Genomic DNA, 22,112 nt, shown 5'->3' with positions numbered 1-22,112 from the left:
TGGTAAAAATCGTTACGAATAATGGTTCTTGAGATATTTGGAATTGAAATTATCAAGACCTGTCATCATTGACATAAATTAAACATGTTAACTGAATAGTTATTAGACTGAACTCATAAATTTGAAATGTTTTTGTGTCAAAAGTTCAACAGAAACTGTTTTCTCGTCATTTTTTCGCAGACAAATTTATGATTAATTTAAAAAAATAAAAATTTCTCAAATTTATTTTTTCAGTACTATACTCACCGTGTTTATTTTTTGTCAATAATGACATGTATTGACTATTTCCATTCTAAATATCTTGAGAACGGTTGCTCGTAGCGATTTTTACCAGAAGACATTTTTTGCGTAAAAAGTTACGGATATGTTTAATTTTTCATTCAGTAGTTTTATACAGGTACGGACAAAAAGTTATTGCTCTTCAAAACAGTTAAAAAATATGTAGGTGGCGCCCTCTACAAGTAGGAGTCATATTGAGATCAAAATCGAATTTCTCATGCCAAAAAACTCCCAGACGCCAATTTTCATCAAAATATTGATGTTACTTCAGAAATTATTTGGAAAAAATCAAAATAAAAATGCAACTTCTACATCCTGTATCTCCGAAACTAAGCATTTTAGGACATACATTTATATAGTAAATGCCACGAATGTTTGGGAGTGATTCTTCGGTCGCTACCATGTAAACTAATCTGTTCAAGGTCACATAAAACTTAATTCCAGTGCCGTGGTGTTTCAAGTCATATAATAATCAATATATAATCTGTTGTTTATGTTTATGTGCATGAAATTTTAAATTTATTATTATTGATGAATATTACAAAAATATTTATTAGTAACAAATTGCTTAAAAAAGGATTCCAGCAAACTGTCAAAGTCTTGTCAAAACATCTATTTGGTTATAAATATAAACTGGAATGCCCCATTGGTCGCACTGCAAGCACACCAATGGACTGACGCACAAAAACGGATCAATCAAAGAAACGCGATATAGTATCGTCTTTGTCAACCACGCTAACATTTTAGAATAAGTAGGAGGAGCGCAGGCAGATGATTAGACGGGCCTTTAAAAACCTACGTCTGCGGTAAAAATTTACGTTTTTAATGTAAAAATGATTGCGCGCGTGTCGATTCTAACTTCATCAATCCCAATCGAATCACTCCCAAACATTCGTGGCGTTTACTATACGAACTTTTTTACTTATTTTTATCTGCAGACTATGATGCCGAAGTTTCCGGAATACAGTTCGGATCACCCTGTATATGCAATACTAATAAAACTTTTAGTTTTGTAATCGAGGGCGCGATTTTTAAATTCATTGTTGCCAACCATAGGCATATTCGGCAGACTGACTAACTGGAATTTAAATTTTCCGCTGGGGAATCCGGTGGTAGCTCTGCTATAAAAAATGTCAAGTTGCCACATTTATTTATTTATTCCCTGACATTGTCATTCGTTTTGACACTTTAGTTTTATATTACGAGTTTTTGATTCAAATGAATTGTGTTGGGATATTTTAAGCTTAAAATTTTTTACTAGGTAGCACCATAAAATGGTAGCACACCTTGCAGTCGAACATTGTTCTTTTTAGAATCTCTTTTAGTGCGAAGTGTACAAGGTAGCTTAATAGCCGCAAAAAACTCATCGCAACATTATTAGAATATTTTGAACGGGACAGCGGTAGTGATGGCCTTTTATGTGCCTTAAGTGCTGTTAAGAAGGTGAGTTTTGTTGATGTAAATAATAAGTGTTTATATATTTGTAATTAATTTATCTTTGTTTTCTAGAATATTTTAATTAAAAGAAAATATGTAAAAGTGGGCAACGCTGTGCCGGTCAAACGTAATCACGTGACTAAAATTTATTTGATATAAACTATATACGTACTTTCTATAAACTGCAGATTTTTTAAACATTATATTATCCCAACTGGTTTCATGTGGCTGATGTATTATAAATACATCTGAAAGAACTATGAATTCGTAGTTTTGAGCTTCAAGTTCCATGATATGGGAGACTTTATTCCATCCAAAACCCAAAAATCTCTCGTCGTATTTAACTACGTTACTTTTAACCACTACATATGGTTCGAAATCTACCTTCCAGTTAACCTGTAATAGTAAATTGTTGAAGATAAAAGAATATAATAGTGCGTAATATTTATGTGTGTGGTCACTTGAGAACAACAAAACCGAAATTAATACATTAATGAGAAAAAAAACACATATTTGAAGGAATAAAATGCATATTAAATCGATTTTTAGGTAAAAACGTATCAGATCTAAATAATGAATGATTATATAAGGTGAGTGCAAATATTTTTAGCGCTGGTAGATTTCGATAAAAGGAACATATTTTCTCTTTATCGTTTTTCAAATCAGTTCAAAACATCCGAGTTATTTTACAACCGTCTTCATCAGCTGTTTGATTGAAATTTAATCTAAAGAAATACTTAATAATAAATATGCAAGTATGTACATCCGGGTGCGTCTCACAAGTGGCTCACCCCTATAACTTTTTATTTCTTCAGATAAAAAAAACGAGATTTGGTATATTAGTATATGACATAAATTAGGATTGATTGACGTATTCAATTGTTTTCGGTCACTTCCTGTTTCACCGGAAATGACTACAACTTTTGATTTTTAAATGGCACCCTCGGTAGTTTTTTACTTTATTCGATAGAAAATGACACTCTGAATTGAATGACATATTATTGTATGTAAACTTTTGACATATTCGCTCAAAAACAAATTGTATTTAAAATCTCAATCTAGAGTGCCATGGCTGTGTTAAAAACACTAATTTTTAAACAAGGAGCCTTGGAAAAATAGATTTGATCGTCTAATGTTTTAGTGTCTTGTCCTGGCCGGTTAAAAGATGACCAAATCGTATTTTTAATCATATCTCAATTTTTTAAAATGGAACGCGGGTGGCTCATTAGCATATTTGGAAAAAGCATTTTTTACGAATAATTTGATACAACACACTTGGTAATTGGAGTCAAATTGTCGTTATGAACCGCAGGTTACAATTTGAATTAAACTCTATGGGAAAATGTCAAAAGTTGACATATGATATGTCATTCTATTCAGAGTGTCATTTTCTATCGAATAAAGTAAAAAATACCGAGAGTGCCATTTAAAAATCAAAAGTTGTAGTCATTTCCGGTGACACCGGAAGTGACGAAAAACAATTGAATATGTAAATCAATCCTAATGTATGTCATATACTAACATACCAAATATTATTGTTTTATCTGAAAAAATAAAAAAGTTATAGGGGTGAGCCACCTTTGAGACGCACACGGTATATCAAAAAGAAAATAAGAAAAAGCCTTTATTAAAATAGACAAAACAATATAACATTCGTATTTAGTAAGTAAAAAAAACCAATAATAATTCTTGTTACAAAAAAAAATAGTAAGCACGGAAATATAACTTTTAGATATTGCCGTTCTGGCTAAACTGTACAAAGTCGATTTTTGTTAGATTGGGCATTTAAATTTTTCACGGGATTTAATATCGGAATTTTCGGGATAAACATACACCGGGATCCCGGTTTAGTTTGGTTTGGAAACCGTAGTTACATTTGATGACATTTAAGAAATATAAATAAGTGGTAGCAAATTGCTAACTAATATCTTATTATTCACAAAAAAAATAAAACTTATGAAATAAGAACTATTGTTACAATAATTATTATTCTAGTTCAGATAAATATACCTGATATGGCTCCAATTCTTTTTTCCATTTTTCATAGTCAGTAGGTCCGTGTCCCGAATACCAAACGTCAGAAAGAAAAGGTTTAATTTTCTTGTCATTAAGATAATCAATTAGCTGAATTTTATTTAACGGTATATCAACGTTATTGCCGGCAACTTCAAAAGCTGGTACAATCAGGGCCTAAAATATTTAATTAATAAGAAATTAATTTTCAGTATCTTGTCAAACTTTCAAAAAGAACACAAATCTAAAATATCGTCGGAAATCCAAATGAACTCTTTATTATGACGGCTCAAACAGTATACAGAAAGTAGAAAGCAGAGATAAATGAAACAAGTTTAGATCGAAAGGTGCCCATAAGGACAATGTAAACACTATTTGACGCTATTCTTGCAACGGTCGCGACCCAAAGCTTTTGAAATTTTCGGAGCGGTTCGGCTTTTTCCGGAATTATATCGCCAAATATTGTTTATTCAAATTTATTATTAATTTCTTTTAATTTTATAAATAAAATACAGTGTGTTACACAAGAAACTTTATTTTACATAAGGACACGCATGAAATACCTATGAAACATTGGAAACCGATGTTATACCACGATCCACGATGGTTTTTGCAGTTCACAGCACAGCTTTTTTTTCACAATTATCACGGGTTAGAGTAAATAAAACTTAAATTAATCTCACAAGATGGCAATAATTACTGTGAAAATGGACGCTTTAATAACTTTTCGGAATATTTTCAATGAGAGCGGTTTATATTTTGAAAGATTTTCTAATTTTTGAAGATTCTGACTTTGACAAGAGATATGGACAAGAGAAAATTATTTCTGTTTTTATTTGCAGTTGTTCTTAGCAACCGCTATAGCAGCGCCAGATCGCGTACAACGGTCGCGACCCAAAACAATTTCATTCCAATCTAAATTTATTTCCTTTATTTATGGTTGCTAATTCATCATAGCTACATATTTCTCAAAAGTTTATCTGTTATCATAAATGTCTCAAAAGTTTATCTGTTATCATAAACTTCACAAAAGTTATTTTGTATTTTAATAGAAGTAATTCTACAATCTTTATTGCTAATCTACAGAACAAGTCTACGGAGGGCGTCCATTAGTGAGGAAATCAAGGGAGGGGGGATTTTAATATTACCATTGTGATTTTAGATTACAATCTAAACATTCTCAAATACTAGTATTTACTAGTCTTAACAAAAATGACGCAAGTAGTGTTTTTTAAAATAAATCCAATACAAATATATTTAATGTACTCAAAATACCAATTTTGAAAGATCTAACGTGTGATTAGGGGTGGAGGAGGGGGTCGAGAAATCTCATGACATATCACTAGAGGAGGATGGGGGCTAAAAAAATCCTCAAAAATGCTTCACGTAATTTTAGGACGCCCTCTGAATATTCTATAAAAATAAAATAGGGGTGAATAAAACCAAAATAGTGTTAAATAAACTCGGGAATAAATTACATGTTATTTGAAAGATATTTAAAAACAACACGATCATGTAAAAAAAAATTATCTTATTATCTCTTACCTTTTGCTTCAAGTCGCCCATGCTCCTTATATTATCCTTCAGTATTTCAAATAAATTTTTCATAGGTATGAAATCAATATCAACCAAAAATACAAAGGGCGTATTGACATTACTTAAACCCGTATTTCTTAAAATATTGATGGGATACAAATTCTAAAAACAATAAATAAATGTCACATAATAGTATATCATTTTATTATGAGTAAAAATGATACCTCTACGTTTGACATTACAGGCGAGACACAAAAAGTCTTTTTTACTCCGAATAGAACAAGCTTTTTTTTCAAACGTCACGAATAATTTTCTAAACAGTTTCAAACATTGCAAATAATATGTTATAAAAATACTTAAAAGTAATACCATATCTTGTAAGCACACACACACACAAAACATCCCCCTTTAGAACTTTTTCTTTAATAACCATAGTAAAAAACGGGAGTAAAAGACTAACCGTGCGAACAAACACGAGAGGCGCCACCTGTCATTAAATGGTGTCAAAAAAGGCGAAAATTTAATCCCCTAATTTTGCCACAAGAGGTCGCGCTTAACTATTTTGAATTTTAATTCAATTTTCATTGTTTTCAAACTATATTACTAGATTTTGTTGTATTTTGTGAACGTATAAATGTTTTCTTAGTATAAAGTTGCATTATATTAATTTAAATTATATTACATACATATTTAAAATTAAAATATTATATGTCAGTTGCCATCTAAAATGTCATCTTGATAACATAAAGTTAGTTATTGTCAGAGAGATACATGCCCTAGACACTCAATGGTAATTTTATAGAACTCCAAATTTAGTTTCTTCCGCATCGCCAGACGGCGCAAAAGACATTAAAGTACAGGTTTCTAATTTATATATGAAGATGACATGACAGTCCCTATGTTGACTATTGTCTGTGGTCTAGTTTTTGTCTAGTTGACATCATCATGCCCTAGACACTCAATGGTAATTTTATAGAACTCCAAATTTAGTTTCTTCCGCATCGCCAGACGGCGCAAAAGACATTAAAGTACAGGTTTCTAATTTATATATGAAGATGACATGACAGTCCCTATGTTGACTATTGTCTGTGGTCTAGTTTTTGTCTAGTTGACATCATGTTGACATGTTGACAAAATGTTGGTGATCCGTCAAGTTATTTTTAAATAATTATTTTGATCATTATTTAAATAATCATTAATTCAGATATTCCTGATTTATCGGAAAGTTCGGTGATTTCAGTGATTTGTGTTTATAGTTTGTGTTTTTATTAGTTTGTGCATTCTGATATTTAGAGTCGATCATCATTTTCGTGTTAGATACTAAACTTTTTTATTAAAGTCATTCTGACATTTTAGAAATTATAAATTTATGAACCAAATAAAAAAAAAAGTTTAATCATAAATAAGTAAATACATAGTTGGTAATATATAGTATTTATAGTATTATTTTTTCTTGTGAAGTCTCCTTATGTGTAGCCGTTATGAAATAGTCATGTCTGCCAGCGCGATCCCGGAGCTTAAAGCGGGGGCGGCCAATCGAAAGGGTGAAATTTTGACACTAAAAATATTATAAGGTACACGAGTTATAATTGCGAAATAGCTTTTATTTATTATTAAGAAACGTGAAAAATTGTTGGCAGACATTTTTCTTGTCGCTAAAATGCCGGCAGACAACGCGAAAGGACACAGGCATGAAATTTTGGAAAAAAAATATGGCTCACATGCTTGCCGATTTGTGGAATGTCATATTTATTCATTTTAAAAGCCGTGTGCAGAAGGGCAGACAAAAAGATCGTGGCTAAATCAGCGGCAGACAGTCATCAAAAGCGCGATATTACTTTAGCGCTACCCGCCTTGAAAATCGAGCATTTTTTTAAAATGTTCCTTTATATTTTAGAAAACTTTGTACAACTGCCTGTTCACCGCAAATTTACCCACGATATAATTTTTTAAACCAAACCAAATCTACCATGCTTACGGTTTTACTCTATGGTTACGACCTTGTTACGACACTAAAAGAATGGATGCAAATACAGAAAAAAACAGGTGACTCATAAATCTTTCTAAAAATGTCTTGTTAAATTTTCAAACTTGAACGGTTATTTTGGACTCATTGGAAAAACGGTTAAGAGGAAATATATTTCTTTTGTCGAGATACCAGCCCTGAACATATTTGCACTTATCCAAGACTCACCCTGTAGAGTAATATCGCGCTTTTGATAACAGTCTACAGCTGATTAAGCCACGATTTTTTTCATCTGCCCTTTTGCATACGGCTTTTTAAGTAAATAAATATAACATTCCACCAATCGGCATGCATGTATGCGATTACTTTTTTTGTTAAAATTTCATGCCTCTTTCGCGTTGTCTGCCGGCATTTTAGCCACGAGAAAAATGTTTGCCAACAATTTTCCACGTTTCTTAATAATAAATAAAAGCTCTTTGGCAATTATAACTCGTGTACCTTATAATATTTTTAGTGTCAAAATTTCACCCTTTCGATTGGCCGCCCCCGCTTTAAGCCCCGGGCTCGTGCTGGCAGACATGACTATTCCATAATGACTACACATAAGGAGACTTCACAAGAAAAATTAACCATGTAACGATAATAATGTTTTTTTATGTAGCCAGCTCTCGGTCTATTACAATTAAAAAAAAATGTACATTTAAAAAATATATTGACAATATACCGATTTGGTCATCGAAACTGTGCAGTCTGGATTTTAACGTGTAAGACAGTGATGTAGACAGCATAATGGAAAATCAAATGTATTAAAAAGAAACAAAAATTGGGTCGACACATTTCTTCTATGCGGTATTGCCGAATTTTGCATCAAAATTGCACACCGCACAAGTAGGCGTTTACGAAAAATGTTGCATCTAGGGTTGGAACTTTATTTTTCACTATTACTTACATATTTTACTACAGCTGTAATCTACATATATGTATATAAAATGCTAGTGTTTATCTGGGTCGTCTCTATTGAAGTAACGACTTGCTCTAGAAAGTTGCTTTTTTTACTTTTGGCTCTTCTAAAAACTGTAGTCGCCTGATTTTTTATTTTTCATTTATTTATAAAAAATAAACAGTATTTTTTTTCCCTGATGTGGTGTCATGGCGGATGCGCCAGGCTTCAACTAGTAGATTATATTTAGTTTAGATATATTATCATTATTTCAGTAGTACATGAAAGTTTTTAAAATAGCTTTTATTTTTTTTGCTACACACATTTTCCTATAAACGTAAAAAACCGGCAACACTATATGCCGCTGGTGGTTTTGTCTCTCTGTCTGTCAACTGGTCATCTATATTATTCTCTGTCACACGCATTAAAATCTAGACCATACCATACATGGATGACCAGCAGGATATACCGGCATTAATTGAAATTTTTAGTATGCGAAAAAACACAAGAGGCACTTTTTTACTTTCATTTCTTAACATAACAAAAGAAGTTCTAAATGGGGCTGTTTTGTGTAAGTAATTATATACCGAGAAGTTATGGTTACTCTAGACGAACTGTCAGTTTAATAATATATTTTGCTTAGGCGTAAAAGCGGCTTTACTTAAGGCCTAGACGTTAAAATTACTTTTTCAGATTGTCAATTACCTCGCAAAAATTAATACTTTTGTGGAGTTTGAAAAAAAATACATTTTAACTTTCTGTACTTGTATCTTTCCTAACTGTTGGCAGTGGCAGCTCGTCAGGGTAGGCAAGGTTAGGCGGCGCCTACCCTACAATTTTGTCAGAATTTAAGCGATTTATTACATTACATTATTTACTATTAATGTTGCCAATACACAAAAATACTGTTAATACACGGTAGTGTGTTGTAATAATCAATATTAATTTAATATTTGTGGTCTTCTATATTAAAATAATCACTACCGTTGGCGTACGAAAACAAAATAATTTTGACCGTGTGCATATTGCACACGCCCTTGTTCGGCGACGATTTCTATCGCCTGTTATCAGAGTTAATGCACGACGTACGGCAGTCATCTGTATGCTTCTGTCCCTGTCTAGTTCATCGTGCGGTAGCGACGCGACGTAAGTCTGAGTTGTATCGTATTAAGACGGAGCTTAGGTGAAATCTCCGGTCGCCTTTGCACTTTGCATGTAGACGCGGGAGCTCTGTAGGTTTGGAACATTATATATGATGCGATATTTTATATGATTCATTATTCATAGTATTTAAAACTTTTATAAAGAGATTCAAAAAACATTTACAGCAAATTAGAAACATTTTTCGGGTTTGTTCAAGACTATTCAAAATGATATAACCGGTTGTATTTGAAAATACGCCATAGCACTAATAGAATCCGAAATAAAAAGCGCGTTGTTTTATTCCGTCCAAGCAGACCATACAGAAAAGTCTCAGCGTGCTATTTGAATTCGATATGATAATAAAAGGGGGGAAGTCAAAAAACTTCTTTGCGAATTTTATTTTATTTTATGAAATATTAGATAACATTGTTATACATTTAGAAATAAAGTTTGCAGATATGTCTCAATTATTTTATTTATCTATTGCTGATTCACAAAAATTTTAGATCCTATAAAAAATTTCCAAAGCATTTAATATCTGATTTATCAAACTTTTACCGCAATGATATTGATCAACATAAATTAATGAATAAATTGCAGGTATTAATAATAGATATGATAATTTTCGATTATAAAATAATTTAAGGAGAATGATCCTGGAGATACATTTCCAGAGAGTTGAAAATGGTTTGTTTTGATTGTTACTACACCATTCAATTTAATATATAAAACATAATTATTTTCTTATATGTATATGAATAAGAGAATCTGTTTTTCTTTGTAAATTTAATTGTCGATATACTTACGACTTTTTAGTTTGTGTAAATAAATAAAATAAAATAAAATCTTATGATGTACTTCATGGTACTATTATCTATCTTATTTATCAAAGTACTTAAAAATTAGCATCTGAGGAGATAAAAAAAATTATACTTGTACATTATGTCAATCATTATGTCATTACGTTGAATGCTACTATTTTTGCTTTAGTTTTGTCCTAAATATCCTTGAGCTGTATTTAATCCAGAGATAACATATATTTACGAACTGGGTTACGGTAAATTTAGGGGGGGGGGACAAATAGATGCAACTAAAAACTTGTCGCCTACCCAGTCCCACGGGTCACGAACCGCCACTGACTGGTGGTGTAAGTACGTTGGTGCTTAGAGGTAAAAGCGGCTTTATTTGTATGCCTACGCGTTAAAAGTACTTTTTTAGATTTTCAATTACCTGGCAAAAATTAATACTTTTGTGGCGTTTGAAAAAAAATACATTTTAATTTTCTGTACATGTATCTTTCCTAATTGAAATTGTAGAATTTAAAACTTTTATAGCATAAAACTTATAGTGACAAAAATACATTTCTTTTACGTCGAAAAAAAAGCTTTATTATTTTAAATACCCATCCAATTTCATATATAAAAAATACATAAAATGTCATATTAAAAGTTAATATGGTAATCGCAAAACAATTTCCGATGCAGTTTCCGACAGCGCTGCCAGATTGTGATAGATTTATGAGATGAATCTTAATTTAAAATTGACAAACAACATATTTATTATATCATTTTTTAAAGAGTTTTACGTTTTATTTTTAATTTAATAACTAATATTTTTTAAAGGACCTTTATTGTCACGTTCTCGTTCAAAACAGTTAAAAAAAAGGAGAAGCTACAAGCTCTTTGCTTTGACTGTTTAAATGCTTTGGCATATTCAACACACAATTTCAAGAAATGCAATACAAAAACTCGAAAATTTAGTTTCTTAAAAGAACTGTTTGTGCTTAAAAGTGCAATTTTTAAAAAAAGACTATGAAAATAGGCAAAAAAACGAGAATTACTCATAAATATTCAACAACACGATATTATACAAAATAATGACTGACACAAGGATACTGTCAAATAATAAAGGACAACATTGCTGAACACAGCGCAATGTGACTAACATAGCGATAATAAAATTCGGTTTGAACTAATTTTTGTAGCTTTAATCTAAATAAAATATCTGTTACAATCATTTGCTCTATAAAGTAAAATGAAGAGCTGCTCGGTATCATAAATTATACAACAAATTTAAACATTTTTGCCAAAATTTCGTTTAGTCAGGTTTATAGACTTTACTGTCAATGTCGATATGATTGATGACGTGCATCGGAGAATCTTTTGCGATTACAATAGGTCTTTATAGTCTTGGAATAAGAAGACTAAGAAGGAAGGAGCATAATGCTATCCATGTATTCATGCATGGCGGGCGGAAAAAGGACTCTAGGGTGGGGATCCTTGACAGTTCTGTTTGACGATTCATTTGACACATTTGAATTTGATTTGAAATTTTGTGGATTTGTCAGTCTTTACGGAGCTTATTTTATATTATTTATTATTTATTCTACTACTGATAGTTGTATAAAGGTAGTAAATCTAGATGGAAATTGCGTGGCAGAACTTAAATTAACAGTGACACTATCGCGATTTATCGAAAAAGACTCTAAAATAGTTGGTTGTGTAGCGTGTGGTAGATCTCGGCAAAAATCGAGTGAAATATTGGAACAACTTTTCGCTATTAAGTGACTATATAATATACATATGTGTAGTAAACCAATCATTTATGAAATTCATTTAAATTAACTAATTATATATTTTCTCTTGCATTTTTGCTTTTATTTACTACTTGTCAAAGATTAGATGTCAAAGAATTTAGATACGTCAATTTGACTTACCTGCTTCAGTAGCGTATCGGATGTTTGTGTTAATAAATAATTATTAAAACTTACCTATTTTTATTATAATAATATGTTTTTATAACAATTTTAATAACTACCAACATTTATACACAACGTAAAATAAAAAAAAAATATTGAGTCTACCCTACATTATAGTTTTACATTTTTTAAATAAAATTAGAACGGCACTGATAAACCGGAATTTAAGTCGGCCATATTTGAGTCCCATCGCGGTGGACCTAAGATTTTTGATATGCTCCTTCCTTAGTCTTCTTATTCAAAGTTTATAGTCAAAACTGGTATACTTACCCCCTCTCTAAAAACTGCATGGTAAGCTATATCACTGCGAACTTTCAGTACATGATTTTCTGATATAAACTGAATGACTTTTGCGAGTTCTGCATCCGTTATATACAAAGAAAAACTAATAGGACCAGTCCATATTTTTGCAATTTCTTCCATGAGGTAGAATCGATCGTAGGACAAATGTGTTACGTAAGTAATATCGTTATCGTCAGCTACGTATTTGAAATCTCGAAAGAATAATAAAGTTCTAAATGACATATATGGCGGATTTGTATACTTATCGCAGTCATCATCGTTCAGATGAATCTGAAATTTAAAAATATGTATACAGGCGTGGCGCCTCTCATACGCCGCGGAAGCTCCAAGGAGAACGGTAGTTTATATCGAAATGAAATTTTGGCAGCATATGTAGGTTAACTGAAAGCATTTTCTAAAAATATATAGAATTATACAGGGTGTCCCCAAAAAAGTTACATATCAAAGTTGTGTTTTTTCTAATAGAACACCCTATATATTAATTGATTTTCGGATTTTACGAAAAAAATAAAGGTGAGTTTATTAAAGAAGCATACATAAAATCTAAGGATACCATCTAAAATCTAAGGATTTTGACATACTTCACATTTTGCGAAAATGAAGAGTAACTTTTAAATTTCGATAACAGCTACCTAAATTTTAGTTGACCTCGTATAGCCTGATATTTAATTACAGTAACCATTGTATGTTAAACCAAATTGAAATTTGACCCGAAAAGTTATACAGGATGAGACAAAATTAATATGGAACATTAGTCACTTTTAAAAGCAAGTTACTCCTTTATTTTAAATGGAACACCCAGTAAATTTTTCTGGTTGACAATGGGGAATTTATATATCTTCAAAATATTATGAATGTTGCCTACCCCTCAGACAAATATTTTCCAGAGTATTTTCCTAGATATTTTAATTTTTATGATTTTGTGTCAGTAGATCTTTATTATTTGAAAAAATCGAGGGTGGCTTTGATATACCTTTCATTAATTTAACAAAAATTAAAGGATTTAGAGTAAAATACTCAACGGTAATAAAAAGATACACGTTTAAAACATATTAATTATTACAGAATGAAAACTAGATATAAACTTATAATTATGTGACAAAAATTAGCTAGATTAAATCAAATGCTCAAAATGCTCACTTTCCTGTTAACTGCATCTGATGATTTCTCTCATGTCAACAATTAGTTCAGTCATTGGGGATTTTTGCTTGGAAAAAAGTCCGGAAGTTTTGCAACTTTGCAGGTTTATAGGTTTTGGGGTCCCTAACTAAAATCCATAAAATGCACATTTCCAGACTAGCAGCCGGCGTCGCCATCTTGCCAAGATGGCGCCCAAAATCGGTATTTTATGAATATCTCGAAGACTATGCGTTTTTCACGAAAATTTGAAGAGAGCAAAATTAAAGAGAATAAAATTTCATATAAAAAAGGTTTTACGAAAATTTTCGCTAAAGTCAACCGTTTAGGCACAAAATCCCTGGATTGTCCAAATGTAGATTAGGGTTCACTAAAACTAGTTTTAGTTTAGTTTCTTCAATTTTGTCATAAAACAGTGGCGTATCATTAATTCGCTCATTAATTTATGAATAATTAATTTTAATTACTGAAAATGTGTACTTGTTTCCACACCACTCAAGAGGTAAAGTATATGGCGCGTTTATTTTAACGTGGTCTCCCCGGAGGCCTACTCCACTAGATAAATTAAAAACTTTAACTTATCTGCACAAGCCCGACGGATCTGGCTCACTGATGTTAAAGTCGATCGTGTCTGCTGTGCTGGGCTCATCAGGGTGGTCTCTCAATACGTCCAACTCTTCATCTTCCGTCTCCAGAGGGATATCTACTAGTGATGGGCAAAACTGTTATTTTTAGATAACAGTTGAAACTGTTATAGTTATTTATAAAAAACAGCTTAAAATAACAGCTTAAAAATAACAGGTTTCTTTATTTTATTGCTAAATATCTGAAAGAGCATGAGGCGGTCACCGCCAGGCGTATTAACGCAGTTGCAAGTTGCAACAATGACATGCTCGGTGGTAGTATTTCCAGGGTGTCAAAACATTTCTAAATATCGATTGTTATCTAAAATACCTCTCTAAAAACGGCCCTTGTTTACATATAAGCGCTGTTTACAAATCGCGATATAAAAAAGCCAAAATTCCGCCACTCGTCTATACGTATATATTCGGATCTACCTAAGCCTTGCCCCTCGATCCGCGTAGATCCTGAATTGCGTAGCAGTGTACAGGGTGCATCTCACTCGACGGGCGAGAAGCTCTTAGTTATAATTTTACCATTTGCGGTCAAAAATAGCAATATAAGAAAATGTGTAGTATATTCTTCATAAGTAAACCAACTACACACTAGAGTTCGAATTAATTTTACACTTAAACTAGCGTGTACCCGCGACTTCGTTCGCGTCGAATTAATAATTTGTAATAGTGATGATGAAGCAAAGCAAGAATTTCTATTAACATACAAACTGGATAAAATTTTCTCACATTTGCCAAAAATAAGCTTTAAACGTCGAGCAGTTTAAGCAGAATCATGGTTAATCAATTACTCAACTTTTTGGAACACCCTGTAATATTTTTTAAAAAATTTCAAAATATGTAAAAAAACAAAATAAATTATGCGTGTCCAAGCGTTTTCCCGAAAGACTAACCGTTTTTTAAATAACAAATATTGTAATATTTGAGGGGCGTTTTCACCCTCTTGGAATTTGAGATTCGAGAAACCCCTCCTTATCGAACCTCAACCCCACAGTCAATCTGTTTGCCAAAAATCAGCTTTAAACGTCAAGCAGTTTAAGCAGAATCGTGATTACTCAATGGTCATATTTTATGAAACACCCTGTATATATTTTTAAAAAATCTTAAAATATGTAAAACAACGAAATAAAATATACGTGTTTAAGAGTTTTTTTCCGAAAAACTCACCGGTTTTTAAATAAAAAATATTCTAATATTTGAGGGTGGTTTCACCCCCTTAGAATTCGAGTTTCGAAAAATCCCTTCTTATCGAACCTCTACACCCTAAAGTCGTTATTCTCCAACCTGTTTCGAACTTCCATCGACAATCGACCAATGCAGCCAGGGTTCCTTTCCCACTCCGATTATCTCGACCGCCACCCTGTTATGCTCGTAACAGGTTGAAAAACAACGTATCTAAAATGACTGCTTCTCCAACCCGTTGCGAGCCTCCATCGACAATCGACCGATGCAGCAGCGTTCCTTTCCCACTCCTGTTATCTCGACCGCTAGGCGTTATGCTCGGAACTGTTTCAAAAAACCTGCTTCTTTTATATCCTATTATTTTTAAGCTGTTGTTTAATACGACCGTCAACGGCATCGACCGAAGCAGCTACGTTCGCCGTAGCGCATTCCCCACTTCGTTGTCCGTTGTCTCGCCGCCTGTATCGATGGTTGACAAAATAACATGTTTTCCATCCATACTAGTTGTTTTTTGGAATTGCTTCGAGCCGCTTAGAATTTCGTAGCGGTGCAGAGCGCCGACTTCGTTTTTCGTTTCACGAGCGGCCGATCTCTATGTGTCGTTATTTTATATCTGTTATTTTTTAGAAGTAATAACGGTTGCGTTATGTTATTTCTAAATAATTGTTATAAAATAACAGATAGTTAAATAACAACCCATCACTAATATCTACAGGCAAGTCCAACTCCTCTTCATCGGATTCGTCGAGTGACACTTCAGTGACGTTGTCACAGGATTACCCATTGCAGTATGCATAAATCATTTAACATTTTAATCCTGCTTTTCTGCATCCGCAGGCTTTACCATAGTGGTTGGTTTTGCATTTACAGGATAAAAATGCCAACAGGGATTTCGGAGCTGGATCTTTCAACGTTGTGACTGGAGTAATGCCTGTTTTTGTTTTCTTCCAACCCCATTCTTCGGTATCTTTGGTACAACCAGATCAATGCTGAACCTGGTGGTAAGTTCGCAATGAATGCTGTCCAGCACGACAATTAATTATTCATAAATTAATGAGCGAATTAATGATACGCCACTGTTTCATGACAAAATTGAAGAAACTAAACTAAAACTAGTTTTAGTGAACCCTAATCGACATTTGATTTCGGAAAATCGACTATACATTATATATCATATTTTACGTAAAATTGTAAAATTTCCAGGGATTTTGTGCCTAAACGGTTGACTTTAGCGAAAATTTTCATAATACCTTTTTTGTAGGAAATTTTATTCTCTTTAATTTTGCTCTCCTCAAATTTTCCCGAAAAACGCATAGTTTTCGAGATATTCACAAAATACCGATTTTGGGCGCCATCTTGGCAAGATGGCGGCGCCGGCGGTAAATCTGGAAATGTGCATTTTATGGATTTTAGTTAGGGACCCCAAAACCTATAAACCTGCAAAGTTTCAAAACTTCCGGACTTTTTTCCAAGCAGGCCCCTTTTTTGATCCCCAATGACTGAACTAAATAGTTGGTCGAGTTTTGTAAACACTGTCTTTAACATATCCCCATAAAAAAACCAGACTAGATAAAATCAGGAACATTTAAGTATTCTATTAATTGATGAATGCACACTACATTCACCAACTAATAGAAGCATATCAATTCTCTCTGATGTAGTATAAGTTTGCATTTTCGGCAAATTTCTGAGAATTTTTTTTTGTTTTAACTGACACAAAATGATAACTAGTTGTTAAAGTTGGACTAATTAGGGTGGCTGCAACGACGCCCCGTAATCCTGCTGTTGAAACATAACAATTGATTTTTATATATAAAAACCAACTGTTATGTTTTAACAGCAGGATTACGGAATGTAGTTGCAGCTGGTTGCAGCCACCCTTAGACAGCTATGTTGAAGTAACATCAGATATATCACAGCCACCTAGATTTTATCAAATAATAAAAATCTACTCAGATCAAATCATATGTAAATGAAAATATCTAAGGAAATCTTTGTTTGAGGGGTAGGCAAACTATGTAGTATTTTGAAGAGACATGAATTCTCGATTGAATATCGGAATAATATACTAGGTGTTTCATTTAAAATAAAAGAGTAACATGTTGAAAAAAAAGGTGATCAATTTTCAATATTAATTTTATCCCTAATTTAAATTTAATTTGATTTAAAGTAAGAATAGTTAGTTAGTGCAACTACATATTAGGCTATACCGGTTAAATTCCAATTTAGGTAGCTTTTATTCTAATTTAAAAATTGTTCTTTATTTTTAGAAAATGTTAAATATGTCAAAACCCTTACATTTTAGTCATATACTTCTCTTATAAAACTCATCTTTATTTTTCTCCCAGAATCCGAAAATCAACTAATTTATTGGGTGTTCCATTACAAAAAACAAAACTTTGATATGTAACTTTTTTGGGACACCCTGTAGAACTCTCTATATTTTTAAAAAGTGCTCTGAATTAACCTACATATGCTCACAAAATTTCATTCCAATACAAACTGTTGTTCTCCTTGGAGCCTCCGAGGCGTATGAGAAGCGTCACCTTGTATACAGGGTGTCCTATATTCTGTGTACATAGAACTACTACGTATTTTTGGAATTAAAATAAAGACTTTAACTCTCTGTAGCTACAAAACAAAGCAAAATCAGACCTATGTTGATATGAAAAATAAATCTTACTTTTACGCGAGAAATTTCCCCACGAGAGATGGCACATGTTTTTTGAAACACCCTGTAGCTATCAAATCGAATTTTAAACAACTTTTAACATATACTGATATAAATGTTTTGACACTATGTAAAAAATATTTTATACTAGGTCTTGACTTACAGGTAACAATTCTTCAGACTTATTTTTCTCGCATATCTGTGGATACTCTCTAAACCAATTCCCGTTTAATTCGAAAATACCGTCAGCTAGGCCTCTAAATTTTTCACCATCCTTGGTTGTGACGTCGTATTTTTTAGGCGAATTCCAATGGACGATCTAAAAAATGTAAGTTTTTTTATTAAGTACCTAAATATGTAAAAAATAGTAAATTAATGAAGCTAAGTTAATAACGTATGATTAATGATCAATCAGGGTTGGGTAACGACACGTAGAAAATTAATTTCGTGTTGTGGTTGTTCTTTTTTTAAATTTTACAGAAAAATCCTGGTTTTATAAACTACTATACCGGGTGCGTCTTAAAAGTGGTTCATAGGGGTGAACCACTTTTGAATTTTTTTATTTTTTTAATTTTTTTATTTTTTCAGATAAAAAAAATAGATTTGGTATGTTAGTATTTGACACAAATTAGGATTGACTGACGTATTCATTTGTTTTTGGTCACTTCCTGTTTCACCGGAAATGACTACAACTTTTGATTTTTAAATGCCACTCTCGGTTTATTTCTACTTTATTCGATAGAAAATGACACTCTGAGTAGAATGACATATCATATGTCAACTTTTGACATTTTCGTTTAAAAAAATTGTATTTTAAATTTCAACCTAGGGTGCCATGGCCGCGTTAAAAACACTCATTTTTAGTGAAGGAGCCTTGGAAAAATAGATTTGATCGTCTAATGTTTTTCGTGTCTTGTCCTGGCTGGCTAGAAGATGCCCAAATCGTGGTTTTAATCATATCTCAATTTTTTCAAATTGAACAAGGGTGGCTCATTAGCATATTTGGAAAAAGCATTTTTTTACGAGTAAATTGATACCACACACTTGGTATTTCGTGTCTCAAATTGTTGTTATGAACCGCATGTTACAGTTTCAAATAAAAAATAAATCTTAATCAAGGTTAGTTTTGGGTCGAGATTTCCGTATGTAAGAAGAGTACAATGCGTTTATAATGTACTAAACAAAGAGAGGACAGTAAACACGTTGCCAAACGTATGAAATAAACCGAGAAACTGTGCACATCGCTAAGAGACGTGGAAGGGGATATAGCAGATTTGTCGCAGTTGACCGGTCGACTCAATCAATTCCTCTGTCAGTACTTAAAGTTCTAGGGAAAGGTGTACGTCATGCGTTCAGCTTCACGATTTAATAACGTCTCTAATTTGTTTATTTATTAACGAGTCGTTGTAATTTTCCCTATAGCTTGAATTTTTTTAAGTGCAAGTTAGAAACACTTGCATTTTTGGTAAAAATAAGTGAAATTGAGTGGGCGTTCGATAGTGGTCGCGCTATTAGAACTATGAATTCAAAAATGGATATCTCGAAATCTATTAGAAATAATAGATTGTAGTTTTTTCAAGAACTTTGTTAATATTTGTGCTGTATTTTCTTTGTAGACAGTATGTGAAAATCTTTATCAATAAAAAAATTACACGATTGCTGAAAATTGCTATGCTCTAAATGTAAATGGATAGATTGTTTACAAATTTTGAATGGAAAAAACAACCTTATCGAATTTTTGTTATGTAAACATATTGTAAAATATCCGATCTTGAAAATAAAAAAAAGTTTCAATGTCTAAAGTGGTTCTTGAGTTATGGCCTGTTATGTGTTAAAAAGTTGAGTTTTTAAATTATCGGGATTACTGACGTTTTCTCGTTATAAAAAAATGACACCTTAACGATATCCTTATAATTCCATTTCAGATGCTCAGAAACATGTCTAATGATTTTATCTAGTTATCTCTTGAAAAAAGTCTTTTAAAAATAAGCGGTTTGCGATTGTGATTTTACTATACTCGATAGGGAAGGGCGTATCGGCAACGCCGCAACAGCAAACCGTCGCGCGTCGCGTCGGTCGGTCGGATTTCTCTCACTCCGACTTAATGAGATCCCTATGCGATTTACTTCCACACATGTAAATGCCGACCCAAAAGTAACAGTTGCCAGCACGGTATAATTATTTTTTAACCGGCCAAGCAAGACACGAAAACCATTAAACTATCAAAACTATTTTTCCAAAGGTCCTTGATTAAAAATTAGTGTATTTAACACAGCCATGCCACGCCAGATTGAAATTTAAAATACGATTTGTTTTTAAGCAAAAATGTCAAAAGTTAATATATGATATGTCATTCTACTCAGAGTGTCATAAAACAAACCAAATCTCGCTTTTTTATCTGAAAAAAAAAAGTTATAGGTATGAGCCACTTTCGAGACGCACCCGGTATACAGGGCAAATAATTTTTTCTCTCTAAATCTATAACTTTTTGAAATATCCTGATAACAATATAAACTAAAAAGTTGTTTACTGAGATTATTTTTGCTGTTAATTTATTCACATGAATCAATATTTTAACTTCCTTTCACATACTAATACTTTTTCGTTTACATACTGAGATAAAATAATATTTATAACATACCATTGGTTTGTGCTTTGTATAGCAACTACTGCTTAATGAATTATCGCTCATTTGGGTATTCCAAAAGCACGGTAATCTATATACAAGACCAGGCGATTCCACTAAAAGTGCATTAATAATATCCTGATCACCCAAACTAAAAAAAATAGAAATCTAATTCTGGAAATTATAGAACAATTCTTATATTTTTAAGAGACTTTAAACATCTACTCAAATTTTAAAATATATCATTTAGATGCTAGAGGATGTCAGAACCGATAAAACAAAGTTGAATAAAAGAAAATTAAGCAGAGTTTAGTTTAAACCACTGTATAATACTTACTCTGCTTGACCATATACAATGGACAATCTTTTTGTCAAATTGACCCAAAGTGTGTCCCATTTTATTGAGTTTAGTTTTGCCAAATCATATAACATGACACCTGAATTAAATCTGTAAAATATGATATCGCATACATACAAATATTTGTTTTTGGTTTGGGTATTACCTACCCAGTTCCAAGAGCAGGCCACGGATGTGCTTTGCCCAGTTTTCCTAGGTAATATTGACTTTGGTTTTCAACCATACCAATTGTCTAGAGTATGTCTTAGGTTAATTATATTTACCTTATACATATATTTTTATTTACATACTTGCTTATAATTAAAGTCATTAAAAATCTTCCATAAAAAATATATGTCACCATTAAGTAAAAGGTCAGTGTCTAAAACTATAAGTTTCTTTGTCACATTTAGATCTATTACTTTCGGAAATATCAACTTCAGAAGGCCATAGTTTCCAGAATAATGATTATTTGGCACCCATCGTACATCCTTTAACCACTTCTTAATATTATAAAACGATACAGTTACTAAAATATAGTAATTTAATAAATGTTGTCAATGTCTTCAAAATAATAACACACCCAAAGGAATCTGCCATGTTTTAAATAAAATTCTAAGGACCTTTTCAGATTCATCGCTAACTAACAAATGGAAGTGAATTGGATTTGACCTTGTTAAAAATAAACTTTTTAAGAAACCATGAAAATATACATTAGAATTATAACCAGAACACACAATACCAATATGTATAACTTCACAATAATCTCTTGATTGCAGTTCTAATTCTCTTGGTAAGTATTCTTCATTGCGATATAAATCTTTAGCAAATTGCCTAATGCTCTTGGGGTGTGCCCCTGCTAAAAAATTAAAACATATGTTTATCACAGCAATCAAAACTAAATAAGATACCTACTTGGAATGTTATGTACATTGTTATACAAGTATATAAAAACTCCTATAAGAAATATAAATAAAATTATTATCCATGATCTAAAAATTTTAAATATGCAGCCATTCCGTCGTTTATACAGATTGTGTATTTAAATCTCCAAAGGTGTAATAAATAATCCTGTAATACGAATGTAAACAGAACTACATAGATTTATAAAAAAATTTCCTCTTTATAATAAAGTCTATCATTGAAAAT

General features: G+C 32.1%; 1 protein-coding gene across 1 annotated transcript in view; it reads right to left on the bottom strand.

Annotated features, from left to right (window-relative positions):
* Window positions 1-22,005, bottom strand: part of LOC115890920 (LARGE xylosyl- and glucuronyltransferase 2-like) — a gene marked incomplete at its 5' end in the record, with an annotated part of 29,925 nt that extends 7,920 nt beyond the window's left edge. The window contains 11 exons of the mRNA XM_030911285.1: window positions 1,889-2,112; window positions 3,727-3,906; window positions 5,275-5,427; window positions 12,343-12,645; window positions 18,164-18,319; window positions 20,642-20,777; window positions 20,964-21,074; window positions 21,134-21,216; window positions 21,275-21,492; window positions 21,547-21,822; window positions 21,879-22,005. Coding sequence (XP_030767145.1) covers window positions 1,889-2,112; window positions 3,727-3,906; window positions 5,275-5,427; window positions 12,343-12,645; window positions 18,164-18,319; window positions 20,642-20,777; window positions 20,964-21,074; window positions 21,134-21,216; window positions 21,275-21,492; window positions 21,547-21,822; window positions 21,879-22,005 — 1,967 coding nt within the window. The remainder of the gene's footprint in view (window positions 1-1,888; window positions 2,113-3,726; window positions 3,907-5,274; window positions 5,428-12,342; window positions 12,646-18,163; window positions 18,320-20,641; window positions 20,778-20,963; window positions 21,075-21,133; window positions 21,217-21,274; window positions 21,493-21,546; window positions 21,823-21,878) is intronic.
* Between the last annotated feature and the right edge of the window lie 107 nt (window positions 22,006-22,112).

This window comes from Sitophilus oryzae, unplaced genomic scaffold (assembly GCF_002938485.1).
Source record: "Sitophilus oryzae breed Bouriz unplaced genomic scaffold, Soryzae_2.0 scaffold_937_pilon_pilon, whole genome shotgun sequence".
Taxonomy (NCBI): domain Eukaryota; kingdom Metazoa; phylum Arthropoda; class Insecta; order Coleoptera; family Curculionidae; genus Sitophilus; species Sitophilus oryzae.
The sequence above is the reverse complement of the archived record's forward strand: the minus strand, read 5'-3'. Positions and strand labels throughout refer to the sequence as shown.